At 49.8% G+C, this 19,226-nt stretch overlaps 1 protein-coding gene across 1 annotated transcript in view; it reads left to right on the forward strand.

Annotated features, from left to right (window-relative positions):
* Myo15a (myosin XVA) overlaps nt 1–13,790 on the forward strand; it is a 54,891-nt gene extending 41,101 nt beyond the window's left edge. The window contains exons 57-65 of the mRNA XM_046456656.2: nt 433–527; nt 789–866; nt 1,485–1,581; nt 4,113–4,273; nt 4,886–5,019; nt 6,262–6,395; nt 7,078–7,211; nt 9,484–9,624; nt 13,190–13,790. Coding sequence (XP_046312612.1) covers nt 433–527; nt 789–866; nt 1,485–1,581; nt 4,113–4,273; nt 4,886–5,019; nt 6,262–6,395; nt 7,078–7,211; nt 9,484–9,624; nt 13,190–13,291 — 1,076 coding nt within the window. The 3' untranslated portion in view covers nt 13,292–13,790. The remainder of the gene's footprint in view (nt 1–432; nt 528–788; nt 867–1,484; nt 1,582–4,112; nt 4,274–4,885; nt 5,020–6,261; nt 6,396–7,077; nt 7,212–9,483; nt 9,625–13,189) is intronic.
* Nucleotides 13,791–19,226: the final 5,436 nt, after the last annotated feature.

Consider the following 19,226-nt stretch of genomic DNA (forward strand, 5'->3'; position numbering starts at 1 on the left):
CACAGTGGCACACACCTGTAATCCCAGGAACTCTGGAAATTGAGATGGGAGGGTCACAAGTTTGAGGCTAGCCCGGGCAACTTAACAAGACCCTGTCTCAAAAAAAAAAAAAAAAAAAAAAAAAGAGCATTGAGGATATAGCTCTGTGGTAATATGCTCTTGGGTTCAACCGCCAGTACATAAAAAATAAAATACAGCCAGTTCAGGGCTGGAGTTGTAGCTCAGTGGTAGAGTGCTTGCCTAGCATGCATGAAGCACTGGGTTCGATCCTCAGCACCACATAAAAATACAATAAAGATATTGTGTCCACCTAAAAAAAATGATAATAATAAAAAAATAAAATAAAATACAGCCAGTTCAAAGCTGATGACCAGAGGAGACCCTTTCTCCTACTGTTGACCTTGGGCAAACCCTGTCTCCCTGCCTCTGCAGGGATTGCCAAAGCCTGTGAGCAGAATCTGAAGAAAACCTTGCGTTTTGGGGGCCGTCTGGAGCTCCCCAGCAGCATGGAGCTTCGGGCCATGTTGGTGAGCCTGGGCAGGGGCCGATGATGGGGGAGGCAGTCATGATGAATAGGAGACAGGAACCCAGCCCAGAGTCTCTTCTGTTGGGTGCTAATGTGCCATGGTGCACAGATGGGCCCTGTTAAGTCCAGGTGCATAAGGCTTCCTATACATTCATGCGCCAGATCTCCTGGCCTGTGGACTCCCATGGCAGGGAACAAGCACTATCCCAGATCCCAGGGCCTAGCCTCTTATCCTTCTCTTGCTTACCACTCCCACCACCAGGCAGGCCGCAGTTCCAAGAGACAGCTCTTTCTTCTTCCCGGAGGGCTTGAACGGCATCTCAAAATCAAAACGTGCACTGTAAGTGAGGGATTGTCTCTGGTAAACAGGTGCTAGAAAGTCAGGGACAGCCAAGTCCCTGTGTGTGTGTGTGTGTGTGTGTGTGTGTATGGAGTGAGCCCCCAAGGGTACTGAGTCCCTCACAGATCCAGACTTTTTTCTTGTCATTATTCCCTAGACAGTATGACAACTATTTATATGCATTTGCATCTTTTGGGGTATTATAAGTAATCTAGAATTGATTTAAAATATTCAAGAGGATATGAATAGGGTAGATGCAAATACCGTGCCCTTTTATAGAAGAAACTTGAGCATCCTTGGATTGTAGTATCTGTTGGGGTCCTGGAGCCCATTCCCTATGGACATTAAGTGATGACTCTATTTGTCAGAACAAACTGAGCTTCCAGCTCAGGGTCATACTGTAAATAAGGGACAAAGGCAAAAATTGAACCTAAGTCTCAGACTCCAAAAACTGAATTCACTCCCTGCATGATGATGTTCCTCAGAGACCTGAAAGGATCCTGCATCTCCATGCAGAGAGACTAAGGAAATCTGCTCAGCTTCTGGGGCCTGGGTGGAGCTGGGAGGACAGAGGTGGGGCCCAGATAGCACAGTCTCAGTGTTCCTGCCCTGCCCCAGGTGGCCCTGGACGTGGTGGAGGAGATCTGTTCTGAGATGGCCCTGACACGCCCGGAAGCCTTCAATGAGTATGTGATCTTTGTTGTCACCAATCGAGGTGAGTGGCCAAGAGAACTGAGCATGCTAGACTCTTTCCCATTGCTAGGCCTTTACCCACGTGGGACCTCCACCCAGCCTTGAAAGCCCAGGGTCTGGGGCCACTTTCTCCCCTAAGTTTGGAAGGACCTGTGTGTGTTCTGAACACCCCCAGCCCTTCATCTGTCCCACTGTGCTTTGTTTTGCCTAAGTTTGTCTCCCCCTGCTATAAGATTGGGGGTTCATGGAGTGCAGGGACCTCTCTTGAGTCTTCTCATTGCCCCTTGGGACCTTTTCAATAGGAAGATCCAACTCTCAGGGAGCTTTTATTGTGGGAAGGAGCCTAAAGGTGCAAGAATTTATTCTTGCTTCTTGCCATAGGAGGCTCCTCCCAGGCCTAGGACCCTTAGGGGACTTTCATGCAACCCAAAGCCCCTTCCATGTGCTGCATGTTTGGCCCTGAACCATGTTCCCTACCCCTGCCTATAGGAAGAGGGGATGACAGATACTATGTCCCATGCACAGTTCAAAGCATTTAAGGCCATAAAATCCTTTTCTTTTCTTTTTTATTTTTTCAGTACTGGGGATAAAACCCAGGGCCTAATGCATGCTAGGCAAGCTCTCTACCAGTAAGACATACCCCAAACCTCCTAATGCTATAAACTCCTCTCCCCTCCTCCCCAACAAGTTCTAGAGATTGAATCAGGGCACTCTACCACTGAGCAATATGCCCTCCTTTTTTATTTTATTTTTTTTATTTTGAGAATGTCTTGCTAAGTTGCCCAGGCTGATCTCAAACTCATGATCCTCCTACTTCAGCCTCCTGAGTAGCTAGGATTACAGGCATGCTCCCCGGCACCCAGCTATAAATTCTTTTAATCCCCCCTCAACAAGCCATTTGCAAAGGGGGAAATGAGGCTGAGGGAGGCTGTATTAGTTTCCTGTGACTGTTGTAACAAGTGAGCAAAACTCAGTGGCTCATAACAACACAGATTGTTATCTTACAGTTCTGAAAAGTCCTGAATTGAGAGGGCAGTCAGGGGGCTGGGGATATAGCTCAGTTGGTAGAGTGCTTGCCTTGCATGCACAAGGCCCTGGGTTTGATCCTCAGCACCAAAAAAAAAAGAATGTATTGTTTGGGGCTGGGGATGTGGCTCAAGCGGTAACGTGCTTACCTGGCATACGCGGGGTGCTGGGTTCGATCCTCAGCACCACATAAAAATAAAATAAAGATGTTGTGTCCACCGAAAAACTGAAAAATAAATATTAAAAAATTCTCTCTCTCTCTTTTTTAAAAAAAGGGGGGGGAGGGGAGCAGAATACAACAGACGCTAGTATGACAGTATGTAAAAACGTGGATGTGTAACTGATGTGATGCTGCAATCTGTATACAGGGCAAAAATGGGAGTTCATAATCCTCGTGAATCAAATGTATGAAATATGATATGTCAAGAGCTTTGTAATGTTTTGAACAACTAACAATTAAAAAAAAGAAAAAAAAAAACAAAAAAAGAAAAAACAAACAAACAAAAAAAAAAAGAGTGCAGTCAGGGCTGTGTTCCTTCTGGAAACTCTAGGGGACCATTCATTTTCTACCTTGTAGAGGAAACCACATTCCTTAACTCCTGGCCCCTTCTTCTAACTCCAAAGCCAGCAGTGTAGAGTCTTCACATTGTTCTCTGTCCTGGCCACCAACCTCTGATTCCATCCTCACATCTCCTTCTATGACTCTGACCCTCCTCTAGGAAGGACCTTGTGCTTACATTGGACAAGCCAGATAATCTCCCCCTTCTTGAGACCCTTAAACTTAATCATGTCTGCAAAGTCCCTTTGCCATGAAGATGTCATATTCCAAGTTCCAGGGATTAGGATGTGGACATTTTTGGAGGGACCATTATCAGCCAATCATAGAAGTTCAGTGATTTAACCAAGGGCACACAGTGGGGATTTGAACCCAGTCAGTTTGACCTGAGGATTCTGGACTCTTATCATGTCAGACCCCTCATCTTTGGTAAAATAAAAGTCCATTCAGGGAGAAAAACTCACATCTCTTTTCCAGGCTTAGACCCCAGGCCATCCTATCTCCCACTTATACCACGTGCCAGCAAGGGTCTTTCCTGAGGACGGTCTTCAGAAAGATACCCACTGGTGTTCATGGGCTGCGTCCTGTTGTGCATGTCCTTGTCCCCAACCTCCTCTGGAAAGTGCCTGGGATTTCTTTAAGCATAACCCAGGGTGTTTTCCCAGACCCAGGCAGGCCACTCTTTAAGGTGACCTTCAGGCCCTTTCCTTGGGAGAAATGGAATATAGTTTGTACCTTTGAATTGGAGTTATTCCCCTCTTTAGTCATCAGTGTTTCAGTGAAACACGGGGCACCCTATTGTATAAATATACTCCCCTTTAATGAAGAAAGTGTGTCCCAGCGAGGGGAGGTGGCTTAATGGAGGGGACATCTCACCTGAATGATAGGTTGGAGTCTGTGCCCTTGCTCCATACAGTTACATGCGTGTACAAGTGTGCCCCCACCCAGCCCTGCCTCCCTGCTCTCTTCAGGCCAGCATGTGTGCCCTCTCAGCCGCCGTGCCTATATCCTGGATGTGGCCTCAGAGATGGAACAGGTAGATGGCGGCTACATGCTCTGGTTCCGGCGTGTGCTCTGGGATCAGCCACTCAAGTTTGAGAATGAGCTGTATGTGACCATGCACTACAACCAGGTCAGCACACATGGGCCCCTCTATGGCTCTGGAACCTCGTGGGCTTCAGAGAGTCTGTGAGGTTAGAGGCTGCAGCCTGTTTTTGCAGAACTGGTGCCAATGCTAATGCAATCCCGTGTACAAAATACAAACACTTAGCATTTGTGGCCACACAGTGTCGCTGTTGAAGCCCTGCCCTGCACAATCTGGTACTCAAGCTTCCCATCTTGACTAGTGGAATGGGAAAACCTGATACAGATCCTCAAGTCCCACCCCAGATCTATCGCATCAGAATCTCAGGGGTTCAGCCCTGCCTTGTGTTTTTGCAAGCCTCCCAGAGACTCTGGAGCATGCTCAGTTTTGAGAAGCATGGATCTGATGGATACGTATGTGCATCACATTGTGGATACTCCGCCTTTACTAGCCCACACTCTTCTTACCTCACTGTGGGGACTCCCTCATAAACTCCAAGGACACCATTTTCACAGCTCCCCCTCAAATGCCTCTGTCGTCATTCCCCCAAAACCAGTGGAGGATAAGCTAGAATAATAACTGCCGGTCTCCACACTCCCTGTAGGTGAACACCTGGGTGTGCACCTGCCTGGCAGCCCCTCATGCATCTGTTCCCCACAGGTCCTGCCTGACTACCTGAAGGGCCTCTTCAGCAGCGTGCCAGCCAGCCGGCCCAGTGAGCAACAGCTGCAGCAGGTGTCCAAACTAGCTTCACTGCAACACTGTGCCAAGGACCACTTCTACCTGCCTAGTGTGTAAGCACCTGCCTATCAGCCAGAGCAGACAGGCACCCTGGCACCCTCAGCGCACCCCACCTTCCTCAGAGTTGCCCATCCCGGGCCCCCAGGATCCTCTCTTGTACAGTAAGGCTGTCTGAGAAGGGGCTGTCCTGGCCCTGGGGCCAAAGTCCTCTGGCTCACCATAGATGCTGGGACAATTGGCATTAATAACTCAGAGCCAATTTAGTGATAAAAAAATATTTTCTGCATATGTTTTGTCTTAACTTCTTTTCCAACTATTCTTTCCTTTTTCTTTTTTTTTTTTTTTTTTGAGGGGGGGATTGAACCCAGGGGTACTCTACCACTGAGCTACATTCCTAGCCCTTTTTATATTGAGAGAGTCTGAGGATCTCGCTAAGTCACCAAGGTTGGCGTCAAACTTGGGATCCTCCTGCCTTAGTCTCCTGAGTTGCTGTGATCACAGATGAGAAAGCTGAGGCCTGGAGAGATTATGGCTTACTGAGGTTTAGCCAGCTAGTAGGTGAAGGAACCAGGAATGGTTAAATCTGGGGATGCTAGGTCCAGATGCGAGGTTCTTACCACAGCGGTGCAAAGAAGGCCAGATGTTACCAAGGAGTGGGAGCTCCCAGGGGTGGGAACTCCCAGGGAGAGAGGGCTCCCCTGACTTTCTTCCAATCTTGCCCTGTCAGCAGCCCAGGGCAGCTGGGATGGACTGGGACTGATGTTGATATTTTCACATGTGCCAAGAGGCAAAGAGCCTGCCTTGAGGCAAAGTTGTGATCCTCATTCTTCAGCCTCCCAGCATTCTTCTGCCTCCTGCTCTGACCAGCCCCTTGGTGGTTGCTTTGCCCTCTCTTGTGTCTCCCCCACCCCTGTGTCTCTCTAAACCTCTCTGGCTTGGGCTCCTCTTTGGGGACGGCAGCTACAAAGGATGAACCTGCCGTGGGTTCAAGTCTCCCCACCACACATACTAGTTCACGGTTGCTGTGTGGCCTTGGACTGCTCTGTGGACTTCTAAGAGCCTCAGTTTCCTCTTCTGCAAGCAGGGATCTTGGTGGTACCAGCCCTGGCGGGGCCACCCACCTGCCGTGTACCAAGGCACCATGCGAGTCCTTGCACTCCTATCTTCCCCTTCTACTTTCCCCAGCGTTTAGTCTCCCTGGGACACATAACACTCGTTTCCACTTTGCATCACACCTGCCGTGCAGTGGGGATTAAGTGTAAGGTGCTCAGGGCCGCTGTCCCCTCCACACGCAGGCGGGAGGTCCAGGAGTACATCCCGGCTCAGCTCTACCACACAACAGCCGGCTCAGCCTGGCTCAACCTGGTCAGCCAGCACCGGCCACAGACACAGGCACTCAGCCCCCACCAGGCCCGTGCCCAGTTCTTGGGTAAGAGCTGGGGATGCAGGGGGTATTGTCATGAGGGGCTTTACTAAGGGGGGATCCGGGAGGAGGGGGAGACATAGTTTTTCCTTTTGCACAAAGGCTTTTCAGTGGCAGGTGAGCTGCCTACCTATTGGGAGAGGAGACTTTTTTTTTTTTAATTTAAAGACAGGGTCTCATTGAGTTGCTTAGCACCTCACTTTTGCTGAGCCTAGTTGTGAACTCACGATCCCCCTGCCTCAGCCTCCCACGCTGCTAGGAGAGCCTTTTTTTTTTTTAATGGTACTAGGGATTGAACTCAGGGGCACTGAACCACATCCCCAGCCCTTTTTATTTTTTATTCTGAGACAGGGTCTCACTTGCTTAGGGCCTTGCTAAGTTGCTGAGGCTGGCCTCAAAGTTGTGATCCTCATGCTTCAGCCTCCCAAGCTGCTGGGATTACAGGCATGTGCCACCACGCCTGGCAAAAGGAGACTTTTTTTTTCTCAAAGACATCATTGGGGTGGGACTGTGGGTGACCTTGGGCAAACTGAGAGTGGGAAGTGAGGAAGAAGGGATAGAGGAAGAGGCCAGAGAGGTGAGAGAAGGAAGGTAAGGATGTTCTTCAGGCCAGCCATGCATTTTAGGGGCAGGGCTATCATGGATGGGCCCGGCCTAACACGGTAACACCCGCTCTCCCCCACTGCAGGCCTGCTCAGTGCCTTTCCTATGTTTGGCTCCTCCTTCTTCTTCATCCAGAGCTGCAGCAACGTTTCCGTGCCAGCCCCCTGCATCCTTGCTGTCAACCATAATGGCCTGAACTTCCTCAGCATCGAGACCCATGTAAGTGGCCTCTGCCTGGCTCTGCCCATCTTCCCCCATCCCCTCTGTCCTCGGGTCCCCCACCCACCCCGGGAGCCAAGATTGCCAGCTGTGGGAGCCCAGCTCCACCATTTCCTGTCTGCATAACCTCCAGCCATCCTCTTCTCCTCTCAGAGCCTTGCTTCCCATCTGGAAAATGGGAGTAATGGCAGAACCCACTCCAGAGAGTGGAGGTGAAGGGGGGTGAGGTGACACACTCTAAGGCTTGCTCAGGCTGCCTTAACAACACACCACAGGCTGAGGGTGTTGCTCTGCCATGTGCAGAGGCTGAAAGTCTAAGATCAAGGTGTCTGCTACTCTGGTCTCTTCCTTGTCCTGCAGATGGCTGTGTCCCCACATGGCCTTTCCTCAGTGTGTGCACATTCCCAGTGTCTCTGTATCTAGAGTTTCTCTCTTCCCACTTTTTTTTTTACACTTTACTACTGAGTAATCCTTTCTGTTTTGTTTTGAGACCAGGTCTCACTAAATTGTGAAGGCAGGCCTTGAACTTGTGATCCTTCTGCCTCAGCCTCCAGAGTAACTGGGATCAGATTTATTCTTTTGTTGTTGTTTTGTGGTGCTAGGGATCAGACCCAGGGCCTTGTGCATACCTTGCTCTACCACTGAGCCACATCCCCAGCCCTCAGATCTCCTCTTCTTATACAGGTGTTGTGCACCTGTAATCCAAGTGGCTCAGGAGGCTGAGGCAGGAAGATCATGAGTGCAAAGCCAGCCTCAGCAATGATGAGGTGCTAAGCAATTCAGTGAGACCCTGTCTTTAAATAAAATACAAACTACGGTTGGGGATGTGGCTTGGTGGTTGAGTGCCCCTGAGTTCAATCCCTGGTATCAAAAAAAAAAAAAAAAGAAAGAAAGAAAAGAAAAGAAAAGAAAAAACAATGGATTAGAACTCACCCTAATAGCCTCATTTTAACTTTTTCACCTTTTGTTACAGTCTTTCATTGCTGTAACAAAATACCTGGAAAAAAAAGAAACTTAAAAAAAGGAATATTTATTTTGGCTTATAGTTTCAGAGTTCTCAGTCCATGGTCAATTGGCTCCATTACTTTGGTGCTGAGATGAGGCAGGACATCATAATGGAAGAGCATGGCAGAGGAAAGTGTGGCAGTCAGGAACCAGAACGAGAGCAAGGACTGGGGATGAGATGTAGTCCCCAAGGCCACATCCTTAGGGATCCATTCCTTTCCATGCATTCCCACCTCCTGCAGTTTCCACCACCTCCTGGTAGTCCATTCAGCTGTCAATGGATTAATCCACTGATGAGGTCAGAGCCTTCTTGATCCAATTTACCAAAAGCGCCACCTTTGAACTTTGCTGCATTGGGAACCAAACCTTTGATACAAGAGCCTTTGGGGGACATTCCAGATCCAACCATAACAACAACTTCATTTTTTTTTTGGTAGTACTGGGGATGGGATTCAGGGTTTTGCACATCCTAGGCAAACACTCTGCCACTGAAGAACCTCTCCAGACCCTTAATCACCATTTTAAAGTCCCTGTCCCTAAATAGAGTCACATTCAAGGTATTGGGACTTTGGGCTTCACTGGGTATTTGCAGAGGTCACAGTGCAGCCCATCACAAATAGAACCTGAGAGCTCCTTTCTTAGGCTTGCTCCTAGAAATAGAGTGTGAGATGAGGATTCCAAGGCAGGTGGCTTATTTGGAGGAGATTTTAGGAACACTGGAGGGTGGAATTAGGACAGGGAAGGGGTGGAGACAATAAAGGCCCCGTTACCACACGAATTGCCAATGTGGGTAACTGGAGGGTAACTGGAAGTCGGTCCAGCTGGGGGGAGCCCTTGTTACTTACCACTCCCTGTCAATCATTAGTCCAGGGCTTCCTCCTGCTGCATTAAGTCTCCATCACTGTTCCTTTCCCTGAATGTGGTCCCTTTGTTTCTTGGGCCGGAAATCAAGCCCCAGACAAAGGGATACAGATGTTCATGAAAGCAGCTTTGATGTGAAGGTCAGGACACCAACAGCATCCATGACATCCCATATCTCCAGCATTTTGAACAGTGCCAGCAGATGCATCATTTGTACTTGCTGAATTAGTTTCACAGATGAGGAAACCGAGGTCCAGAGAAGAATAGTGACATGCTTGAGGTTGCACAGGAAATCACTAGAGATTCAACACTTGGACTGGGGCCTCCTGTGTTCCACTGATCTGATTTTCAGGGGGAGGTGATAACAGTGATTGAGACTGTCCCTGTCTTCCTCCTGCACTCCCAGGAGCTGATTGTGAAATTCCCCCTGAAGGAGATCCAGTCTACACGGACCCAGCGGCCCACAGCCAACTCCAGCTACCCCTATGTGGAGATTGCGCTGGGGGATGTGGCAGCCCAGCGTACCATGCAGCTGCAGCTGGAGCAGGTGGGTCCTGGCTCTGTCGCACAGGCTCTCACTCTCGTGTTCCACTCACCAGGTTCTTCTCTCCAGGACAGGTTAGATCCTGGCCATGGCCAAAGTAGCATCCAGCCCAGCTCAGGGAACAGAACTGCAGGTCATTTTGGTGGTCTTCCAGGGAAGCAGCTCAGTAGTGGGACCATGGAATAGGACTCAGGCTTCTGCAGAAAGGTGAAGAGTTTGGTGGGGCACTGGGGAGATAGATCCAGGGAAAGGGAAGTCCTGGAGTTCTTCAAATATTAAGCGAAAAATTGGGGGCTTGTTTCTGAGGGTACGAGGGAGCCATAGGAGTTTGGTGAATGGTCAGGGTCATGGGAGGTTTGAGGAAGCTGACCCAGGCTGAGGCATGGAAGCTGAATCATGGGACCCAGGATGGTGGTTGGAGAAAGGGGGCTCCCCTGTGATAGGGGAAACGGAGGCCTGTCTGCCCTGGGCCTTCTCAACTGTGGCTGCTTCTTAAAAAGGCATGGGTGACTTCTAGGCTCCTGTCCAAGTTCCACAGCCCTCAGGGCAGGACCAGAGTTTCCACTCTACCAGAGAGACAGGATGGAGGCTCAGAGAAGGGGCAGAGCTGGAGATGGGGCCCACACGTCTGCTGTGTCAAGCCTGCCACATCCCCCATGGAGATCTGGGTCCAACGTCAACCTCTACGACAGGCCTATCTTGGAGGGGCTGATTTCCCAGGAAAGAGAGAGGGGCTTCCACTGCACCAGCCCTGCCTCTGAGGAACAGGACCAGAAAAAAAACCCCTTGGAAATCTGTGACTCAGGACCAGGCTCCCTGTCCCTCTCCCATGCTCTGTCTGCTCCCAGGGTCACTCTGAGCCTCCCTCTGACAGCCTTGGCCTCTGGGCCTGCATTGCTTCCCAGAACCTGCCCTCTAAGCTGTTGTGTCCTTCTGTCTCCTCGCACCTGCCCCAGCACCTTTTCTTTGGCTCGTTTTCTACCATCTCCTCCCCAGACCACCTGTATATTTGCCTTCCCACTCTCTGCCCCAGGCCCTTTGCACTCACTGTTCCCTCTACCAAGAATGCTATTCCCTTATTTGTCCTAGGGCTCCTTCCTTCCCTTTGCTCAGGTTTCAGCACAAAGAGCCCCTCTTCTTAGAAGACTTCCCTGACCCTCTGTGATGAATCACCACCTCTACTTCATTGGCCCTCATGATGGCTTACAGATCAGTTAGGTATTTGTTTACTTACTGTCTGTCTTGCCCTCCAAGATACAAGGACAGAGCTATGGCTGTCTCCTTCACACTGTGTCCACAGCACAGTGTCTAACATATAGTAGATGCTCAATGCATGTTTGTTGGCTGGCTGGCTGAAGACCTTTTTGGCTTCTCCATTTCCTTGTAGCCCTCTCTGCAAGGAAGCTGCTACCTCTACCTCCCTCCTGTACATGTGGGGGGTTCATTCATTCATTCATTCAACACATAATCATTGAGCATCTCTGTATAGCAGTTTCTATATGAGCCCTGAAAATACTGATGTGACTGAGACCCCTGTAGTAGCCCTCACAGACCCTGGAGTCTCAGATATGAAGGAATCTCTCCGTAGGTCATAAGCAGTACTAGGAGCATGTGCAGGGGACCCAAACTACACAGGAGGTAAAGGCTCCAAGGAGTAGGTGATTTCTGAGTGCAGCCAACAGACCTGGTCCCCTTCCCACCTACCTCTGACAAGCAGCATGAGGGCATCTCAAGACAGTCCTGTTTATCTTTGAACCCCAGTTTCCATACCTGTCCAGCTGGGCTACAGTTCCAGCAAAACCTAGAACACAGCAGCATGTGGGCAGGCAAAAGACTGACCACAGGGAGGACTCCCATCTTGCACACACTCATTTCATTAGCTGAGGTGGCCTCCAGGGTGGCAGATAACCTTCACAGAGAGCACTTCAGGGTGACTACAGGCCCCTACCACCCAGGTTTAAATCCTATCACTAAGAGGTCTGGGAATCAGCAATTCCATGGCTTGAGGCCTCAGTTTCTGCACTTGTACAAATGGCCCTGAGCATCTCAGTGAGACCCTGTTTCTAAATAAAGTATTTAAAAGGGCTGGGGATGTGGCTCAGTGGTTAAGCACCCCTGAGTTCAATCCCCAGTAATCAAAAAAAAAAAAAAAAAAAAAACCAAAGAAATAAATAAAAAGGGGGTTGGGTATGTAGCTCCCTGGTAAAGTGTCCCTGGGTTTAATTCTAAATACTGCCCCTTAGGGACACTGCAGGAGCCCTGTATGGTGGCAGGGGGCTGAGGCAGGAAGGTTGCAAGGTTGAGGCAAGCCTCTGCAATTTAGCAAGATCCTGTCTCAAAGTAAAAAATAGAAAGGGCCAGAGATATAGCTCAGTTGTAGAGTGCTTGCCTGACTAGGATGCAGAAGACCCTCTAATGCAAAAAAAAAAAAAAAAAAAGCAGGGAGGTGGATACTTCAGGGATTAAATAGAAAGCTCTCTAGACAAGGCCTGGCACAGTCCACACTTAGTAAGTGCTGCTATTATTTTATCACTCTCAGCTCCTATCACTCTAGGAATCCCAGGGCAGGGTGGGGTGGGCTTTTGATATTGGCTTTGGTCTGTGCACCACACTCCCAGGTCAATTTTCCACAATTCCCTTGTGCCCTCTCCTGCCCTGCTCCACTTGGGAGACCTGAGTCTAGGTCACGGTTTGTTCTAGGCTGGGGTGCCAGGGGTAACCATGGCAACCCATCATTAGAAACTGTTCCCATTTATTGACCAGAAGGGTGTGGTACTAGGAATGGAACCTGAGATCTGGTACATGCTAGGCAAGCGCTGTAACACTGAGTTACCCCTCAGCCCCTTGGACCAATATTTTTTAAATGTAAAGGATTCATGTGAAATCAAATTTCACTGATTTGATTCCCTAACCACTGCTTGTGAGGAAGGCCCTGGTATATGAGACCTTCACCAGGTGTGGTGGTGCACGTCTGTAATCCCAACAACACAGGAGGCTAAGGCAGGAGGATTGAAAATTCAAAGACAGCCTCAGCAACTTAGCGCAGCCCTGAGCATCTCAGCAAGACCCTGTCTCTAAGTAGAATATTAAAAAGGGCTGGGGATGTGGCTCAGTGGTTAAGTGCCCCTGGATTCAATCCCCAGTAACAAAAAAAAAAAAAAAAAAAAAAGAAAAGAAAAGAAATAGAAAGGGGTTTGGGGATATAATTCAGTGGCAAAGTCCCCCTGGGTTTAATTCTAAGTACTGCCAAAAAAAAAAAAAAGAACAGAGACCTTATTATAGGTGAGGCTGTGAGAGGCTCAGAGAGGTAAAACAAGCATCCCTGGGTCATGCAGATCACACACAGCAGCATCACCAGATGTATCTTGTCCCCTACTTGCTTGTCTCTTATGACCCGCAGCCCTTCACTCCATCTTCCAGCCACCTCCCAGCACCCAGGGAGGTGGGGATGAGGGTCCCTATGCAGATGGTGGTCCCCACCTCTTTCCAAACCACATCTGTTATGCATGTCCCACACCAAGCTGGGAAAGGGTTAGTGGATGCAGGACTCTCGCTGTGTCCCCTGCAGGGTCTGGAGCTGTGTCGAGTGGTAGCCGTGCACGTGGAGAACCTGCTCAGTGCCCGGGAGAAGCGACTCACGCTGCCCCCCAGTGAAATCACCCTCCTCTAACTCGGCCCCCAGCTCTCCAGCTGCCTTACCATCAGAAGACTTGCCACGTGGCCTCAAAAGAGCCATTGGACCTCTCTGGACCAGTGATCTCCCCAGAACCTTAGGGGAGATCAAGGGAGACAGGAGGTGAGACTTAAGTCCCCAAGAACCCATGAAGACTGATCCAGAGTTGGGACAGAAGTACAGCATACAGACTTGGATCAGCTAGCAGGAGGAACTTTCGAAGGCTGGCCGCAGTGAAGTAGAAGGCAAAACCATGCAACCTCCTGCCATGTGCCTGCTACAGACCCTGCTCCTGGTTCCCACCTATGGCAAGGAAGGCCCTCTCCAGTGGCCTAGATGTGGTTGCCTTTGGTTGGATATTTGAATCTGTTCCAGCTCTACATCCCAGCCCTCTACACGTCCTCCTCAGATGCCCCCACCTTGCACTGCCTCAGCCTGGATTTGTGACCTTGGTCGTTTCTGTGCAAATAAAAGGCGTGCCTGGTAGCTATTTCCTCCACAGAGTTGCTAAGGGATTAGAAAACAAGCTTGAGGGAGGAGGCTAGAGTTGAAAGCATAGCTTTGCCCCTGGCTTACATGCCTGTGAGCAGCATTTCTTGCAGAGATATCTGCACTTATCTCTCTTCACAGACCCTATCTCCCCATTCTGCACCTCTTGGGTAGCCCCAAGCCTAGGACCCTGTCACTAGATGAGCCACACAAGGTTCACAAGTGATGTAGCGGAGAGGGAGAATTTGGAAAAGCACTTTCCAGGGAATGATGTGTTAGGGTTGGGTTTTGACGGAAGAGTAGGAGTTTGTTAAGAAGAGGTGCTGGGCATGGTGGCACATGCCTGCAATCCCAGCAGCTAGGGAGACTGAGGCAGGAGGATCAAGAGTTCAAAATCAGTCTCAGCAAGTTCCTAAGCAACTTAGTGAGAACCTGTCTCCAAATAAGATATAAAAAAAGGGCTGGGGATGTTGCTCAGTGGTTAAGCACCCCTGGGTTCAATCCCCAGTACCAAAAAAAAAAAAAAAAGAATAGCTGGAAGGAAGAGGGACAAATATTCCAAACAGAGAAAACTGTATTTGTTCCCTGCTATATCCATCCCCTGGAACCTATAATACAGAATAGGCACTTAAAAATTACTTGTAGCTGGATGGCGGTACATGCCTATAGTCCTAGCTGCCCAGAAGGCTGAGGCAGGAGGATCACTTGAGCTATGAGTTACCTCTGGCTTATTGCCTGTGAGCAGCACTTCTAGTAGAGATATCTGCCCTTACCACACCCCTGAAAAAAAATGAATGAATGTGGACGGAAAGTACTGGTGCTTTGGGAACCTCAGAAAGGGGAGAAGTAGGCTTGGGAATGGGAGGAGGATAGTTAGGTAAGGTCATACATAGTTCTAGGAGTCATGGATGGCATTAGAAAAAGGATAAATTTGCTCATTCAGCCATTCACTAATTATTAAGTACCTACTGTGTACCAGGCATATGCCAGGCATTAGAAATGTCTCCTAGTAAAAATAACTACAATCAGGACAAGACCTATGAGTAGGTGCTAGCCAGGTGATGAGGGAAGAGACTGGCTCATGCAGGGGCACTATGATGGACATTATTAGTGCCAAACCCTGAGACTGAAGAAGCTGGCAGGGTAGATTGGGTACAGTCTTTCAGGCTGTATTATGAATTTAGGATTTCATCCCAAGACCCATGAGGAGCCCTGGAATGTTTTCCAGTGGAGAATGGGGTGCCCAGATTGTATTTTGAAAAAGATTTTCCAGCCAGGTGTGGTGGTGCACACATGTAATTCTGACTCTGGAGGCTCAGGAAGGAGGATTGCAAATTCGAGATCAGCCTGGGCAACTTAGTGAGATCCCATCTCAAATTTTAAAAATAAGGACTGGGAGTGTAGCTCTGTGGTGGAACACCCCAGGATTCAATTTCCAGTAAAGTAAAAGTAAAAAAACAAAACAACAACAAAAAAACCTTCTAGGCAGGGAATGACTGGAGGAGGCAGGGAGACCAGAGAAGGAGGCTGCTACAGGTGCAAGGGAGTCTGGGAAGCTCTGTGGCGTGGATCCTGGTGGAGGTGGCAGGGGTGCGAAGAAGGTGATAACTTGGGAGCAACAGAGGAGGTCCAGCTGGCAGGGCTGAGGGACCAACTGGACCATCTCAGCATGCAGAGGATCAGAGAATAGCCCTTGACACAGATGCCCAGGACTGTTCCACTTTGCACCACTGCCTGGGGTTGGTGTTCCACAGCAGCAGATGCTGAGATGAAGGAAACAGGAAAGAAGCCAGAAAATATGCTATTAATCAAGTTAACCCCTGTTGCAGGGCTTAGGCCTTCAAATGGTTTACCTGGTTGTCCTCTGGGTTTTGTGCTCAGCCCTAGGGTTTGCTCAGTATGGTGACCCCACAACAGAACGTACTGGGATCCAGTGCGAAGCAGCCCCAAGACTTCTCCTCTGTTCCCCCATTTCTCAAAGTGTTGTAGGATCACTAATAACTTTTGCCCTCAAACCTTTCTCCAGTCAAGCTAAAATATGAGGCTCTGGGAGGAATGAAGTGGCAAAAAACAAAAACAGAAGCAAACTTTTATGTTTATGAACATAAATGGGCCACTGTGCAACAGAGGCTACTCAGAAGTAGGAGAGTGGAAACCGAGAGGAAATCCTCCTGGCTAAACTCTGGTCAGAGTATACCTTTTTGTTTTGCTAATCTGAGGATTGGAGCTCTCCCACTGAGCTGCATCCCCAGCCCTTTTTATTTTTTTGAGCTAAGTTGCTAAGTCCAGACTTTAATTTTGTGAGCTAAATAAATGATTGAGGTGCAAATTCGGGGGTGTTTGTTACACAGCACTGGATAATTAGACTCAGGGTTTTGGATTTTAGGACCCTGTGCATTGAGGCACAAGCTCCATGTGGTAATAGCTGTTCTACTGAATCTGTGGTGGCGTCAGCAAAGTCGAGCCCTCCCACAAGAAGGTCACAATCCCCATAAGGCAGAGTACCAGAAGAGCCCTGGTGATAGGAGAGTCAAACCCCAAGTGCTCCCATCCACTGGGTTCGCTATCTGGGCCAAGACACACAGAGATAGGAATTCCAGATTGATGTGAGGAAATCCACAGCACAGGAGACCAGAACTCAGGATTCCTGGCCCAAGACTCTGCTTCCTTCTTTATAAACTGGAAGTGCCAGCAAATGGCTTGAGGGTAAGTACTTCCTAAGTAGTCATCATTATTTTTTGGTACTGGATTGAACCCAGGGGCCTCAATCACTGAGCCACATCCTTAGCCCTTTCTTATATTTTGAGACAGGGTTTCACCAAGTTGCTTAGGGCCTCTCTGAGTTGCTGAGGCTAGCTTTGAACTCAATGATCCTCCCGCCTCAGGCCGCTGGAATTACAGGCATGTGCCATCATGCCCAGCTCTAAGTGCCCAGAACAGGATGCAAATGGATGTCTGGAGTGGACATAGTTTCCTTTCCTTTTTTTTTTTTTTTTTTAATTATTCATGTAAAGTTTATTTTCCTAAGTCCTCTTATGTCCTTGTAAGCAAGCTTTTCTCATGAATACCCCATGATAGTAGCAAATTCAGCAACTGCCCCTCTAGGGGTGGACATAGTAGAAACTTAATAAAAGTAGCTTTTAAAACTATGTGCCAGGTCCTGTATGTATACTAACATATTTCACCCTGAAAATACTCCAGTGTGACAGATATTATCATTACCACTGATGTACATGAGGAAACCCATACGGAGGGGTGAAAAGTCACAAAGCCGTAAGTGGCTCAGGGAAGGTTCAAACCCAGCCATCCTAGCTCCAGAATCCATGCTGTTCCTGACAGAGGCTCAGAGAAAGGAGGGGCCTGGCTCAAGAGCACAGTCAAGAAGAAACAAATGGCAACTTTGGATGCGACTTCTGGGATGGGAGGAAAAGTCTTAATCTAGAGAAGAGGCGATTCTCATTTGGTAGGGCTGGGATCCCTGAGGGAAATCTCTAGGAAGGCTTTCTGGGAATGGCTGGTGGTAAGCTCCCCATCAAGCAGGTATGAAAGGCAGTTTAGAAATTCAAGGGCAGTGGGCTTCTGAAGGACCTCAACCCTCCCAGACCAACTGCCCATCATATAGGTGAGGGCTTTGCCCAGGTGTTCACATCGAATGGTTCAGGCAGGAGGGGGTCCTGAGTCCAAGCCACCTGGCCTTGCCCTTGGCCACTTTCTCAAGACCTACAGCTGTCTTCCTACCAATACCATCACTACCTGCATCCACTAGGCTGCAGGAGCCAGATTTACCCTAGGATTCCTGTCTGCCCCATTTCCCCTTTCTTTTTCTTTTCTTTCTTTCTTTTTTTTTAAAATATTTATTTTAGTTTTTGGTGGACACAATACCTTCATTTTATTTTTTTAAATGTGGCGCTGAGGATCGAATCCAGTGCCTCCCGCTTGCTAGCACTTGAGCCTCAGCCCCAGCCCAGCCCCCCCCCCCCCCCCCCCGCCCCATTTCCCCTTTCACCTGGGCTGCTGCTGCTACTTGGAAGGGAGGGTGGCTAGGGTCCCAGCTTCCCCTTCTACAGGCCCTGCTGGCCTGGCCTTGCCAAGTAACTACACAAGCATCCCCATTTTCCAACAAGGCTGATGGGTCCCTCAGTTTATAGTTGGGAAAACTTTTGAGGCCTTGCCTCAAGATCAGCAATTCCCCTCTGCTTCTTGGATTCATTACGTGGATTCATTTCACCCTCGCGAGGTAAGTACTAACACTACCTTCATTTGGCAGACCAGAATCAGAGAAGGCTGGCAGACAGAGGTGAATCGAGTTTCCCTTAATCAAAACGAAGGACACGGGTGGAGGGAACTGACATTCCAGGTGGCCTAAACTGACTGGGCAAAGGCCAGGAGGAGGGACGGGGTATGTTTGTAGACCTGGCCGGGAAAGGGCAGGGCTGTGGCCCAGTGTGTGGAAAGAGGGCAGCGGAGGCCAGGCCGGAAGCGCCTAGCAAAGAGGCTGAACCTTATCCTGGGGAGCCACAGCAGGTTTTCGAGCAGAAATCCCAATTTGTTGGAGCCGCCCAGCCCATCATCGCAGGGCCACGCCTTCGCCTGGACAGCCCGTGCCCTCGGCTTCCAAACTTTCGAATTGTGTCTAGTAAACATCCACAGTTCAGCCTCAGTTCGCCTACTGGTCCACTTGGATGTTCCCCCCCAACCCCAGCGGAAGAGGGTTTCCCCTCCCCCCGCATTGCCAGTGCCAAAGAGGAGCGACGCCACCAGGGCGCGTCCCCGCCGCGCATGCACTCGCCACCGCCGGGACGTGACTCGGGGAACGTCCACTCCGGGCAGCGGCGGCCGCGGTGGGGGAGGTGCCCTCGACAATGCGCGTCTAGCTTCTATGGCCGTGGCCGTCTGGGTTCAGAGCTGGAGCCCAAGGTTCTCGGTCCTGCAGTTTGGGAAGCGGCCGCCTGTTTCAGAAGTTCCTTAGGGGTCCTGAGAGCTTTATTCCGGTGAGGTCTCCATTCAGGCACTTATTTAGCCATCCATCGCCCTTTAAGGGGTCCTCGCCGCCCTCCTCGCAGCTAATTAAGAGATGGACGCAGTAGCCAAGGAGACTCCCTGATTGACAGGCATGATTACCAACCGACTAGTGAAAACTCCAGTCTGGGCCCGCCCGGCGCGTGGCCGGCGGCCCAATTAAAAAAGTGGAAGCGCCAAAGGGGGCGGTAACGGGGCGGTGTAGGTTGTGGCGGTTCTCCGGTGATTGCGCGCTGGGGATTGAGGCCTCTACGGACATTCGGACAATGCCATGACGCGGCATAGCAACAGTGTTGACAGCGTGAGCGCACCCCAGCTGAGGGAGCCCGTGGGTCTGGGAGGCGGCGCGGCGTGGAGGAAGGTCGCTGTTTGAGAGTGCTCTCTCGAAGCCCTTCAGAGAGTGGGGGAGGGGCGGCGGACGACG

This window comes from Marmota monax, unplaced genomic scaffold (assembly GCF_021218885.2).
Source record: "Marmota monax isolate L192 unplaced genomic scaffold, Marmota_monax_Labrador192_F-V1.1 WCK01_AAM20220418_F8-fsc00501, whole genome shotgun sequence".
Classification (NCBI taxonomy): Eukaryota; Metazoa; Chordata; class Mammalia; order Rodentia; family Sciuridae; genus Marmota; species Marmota monax.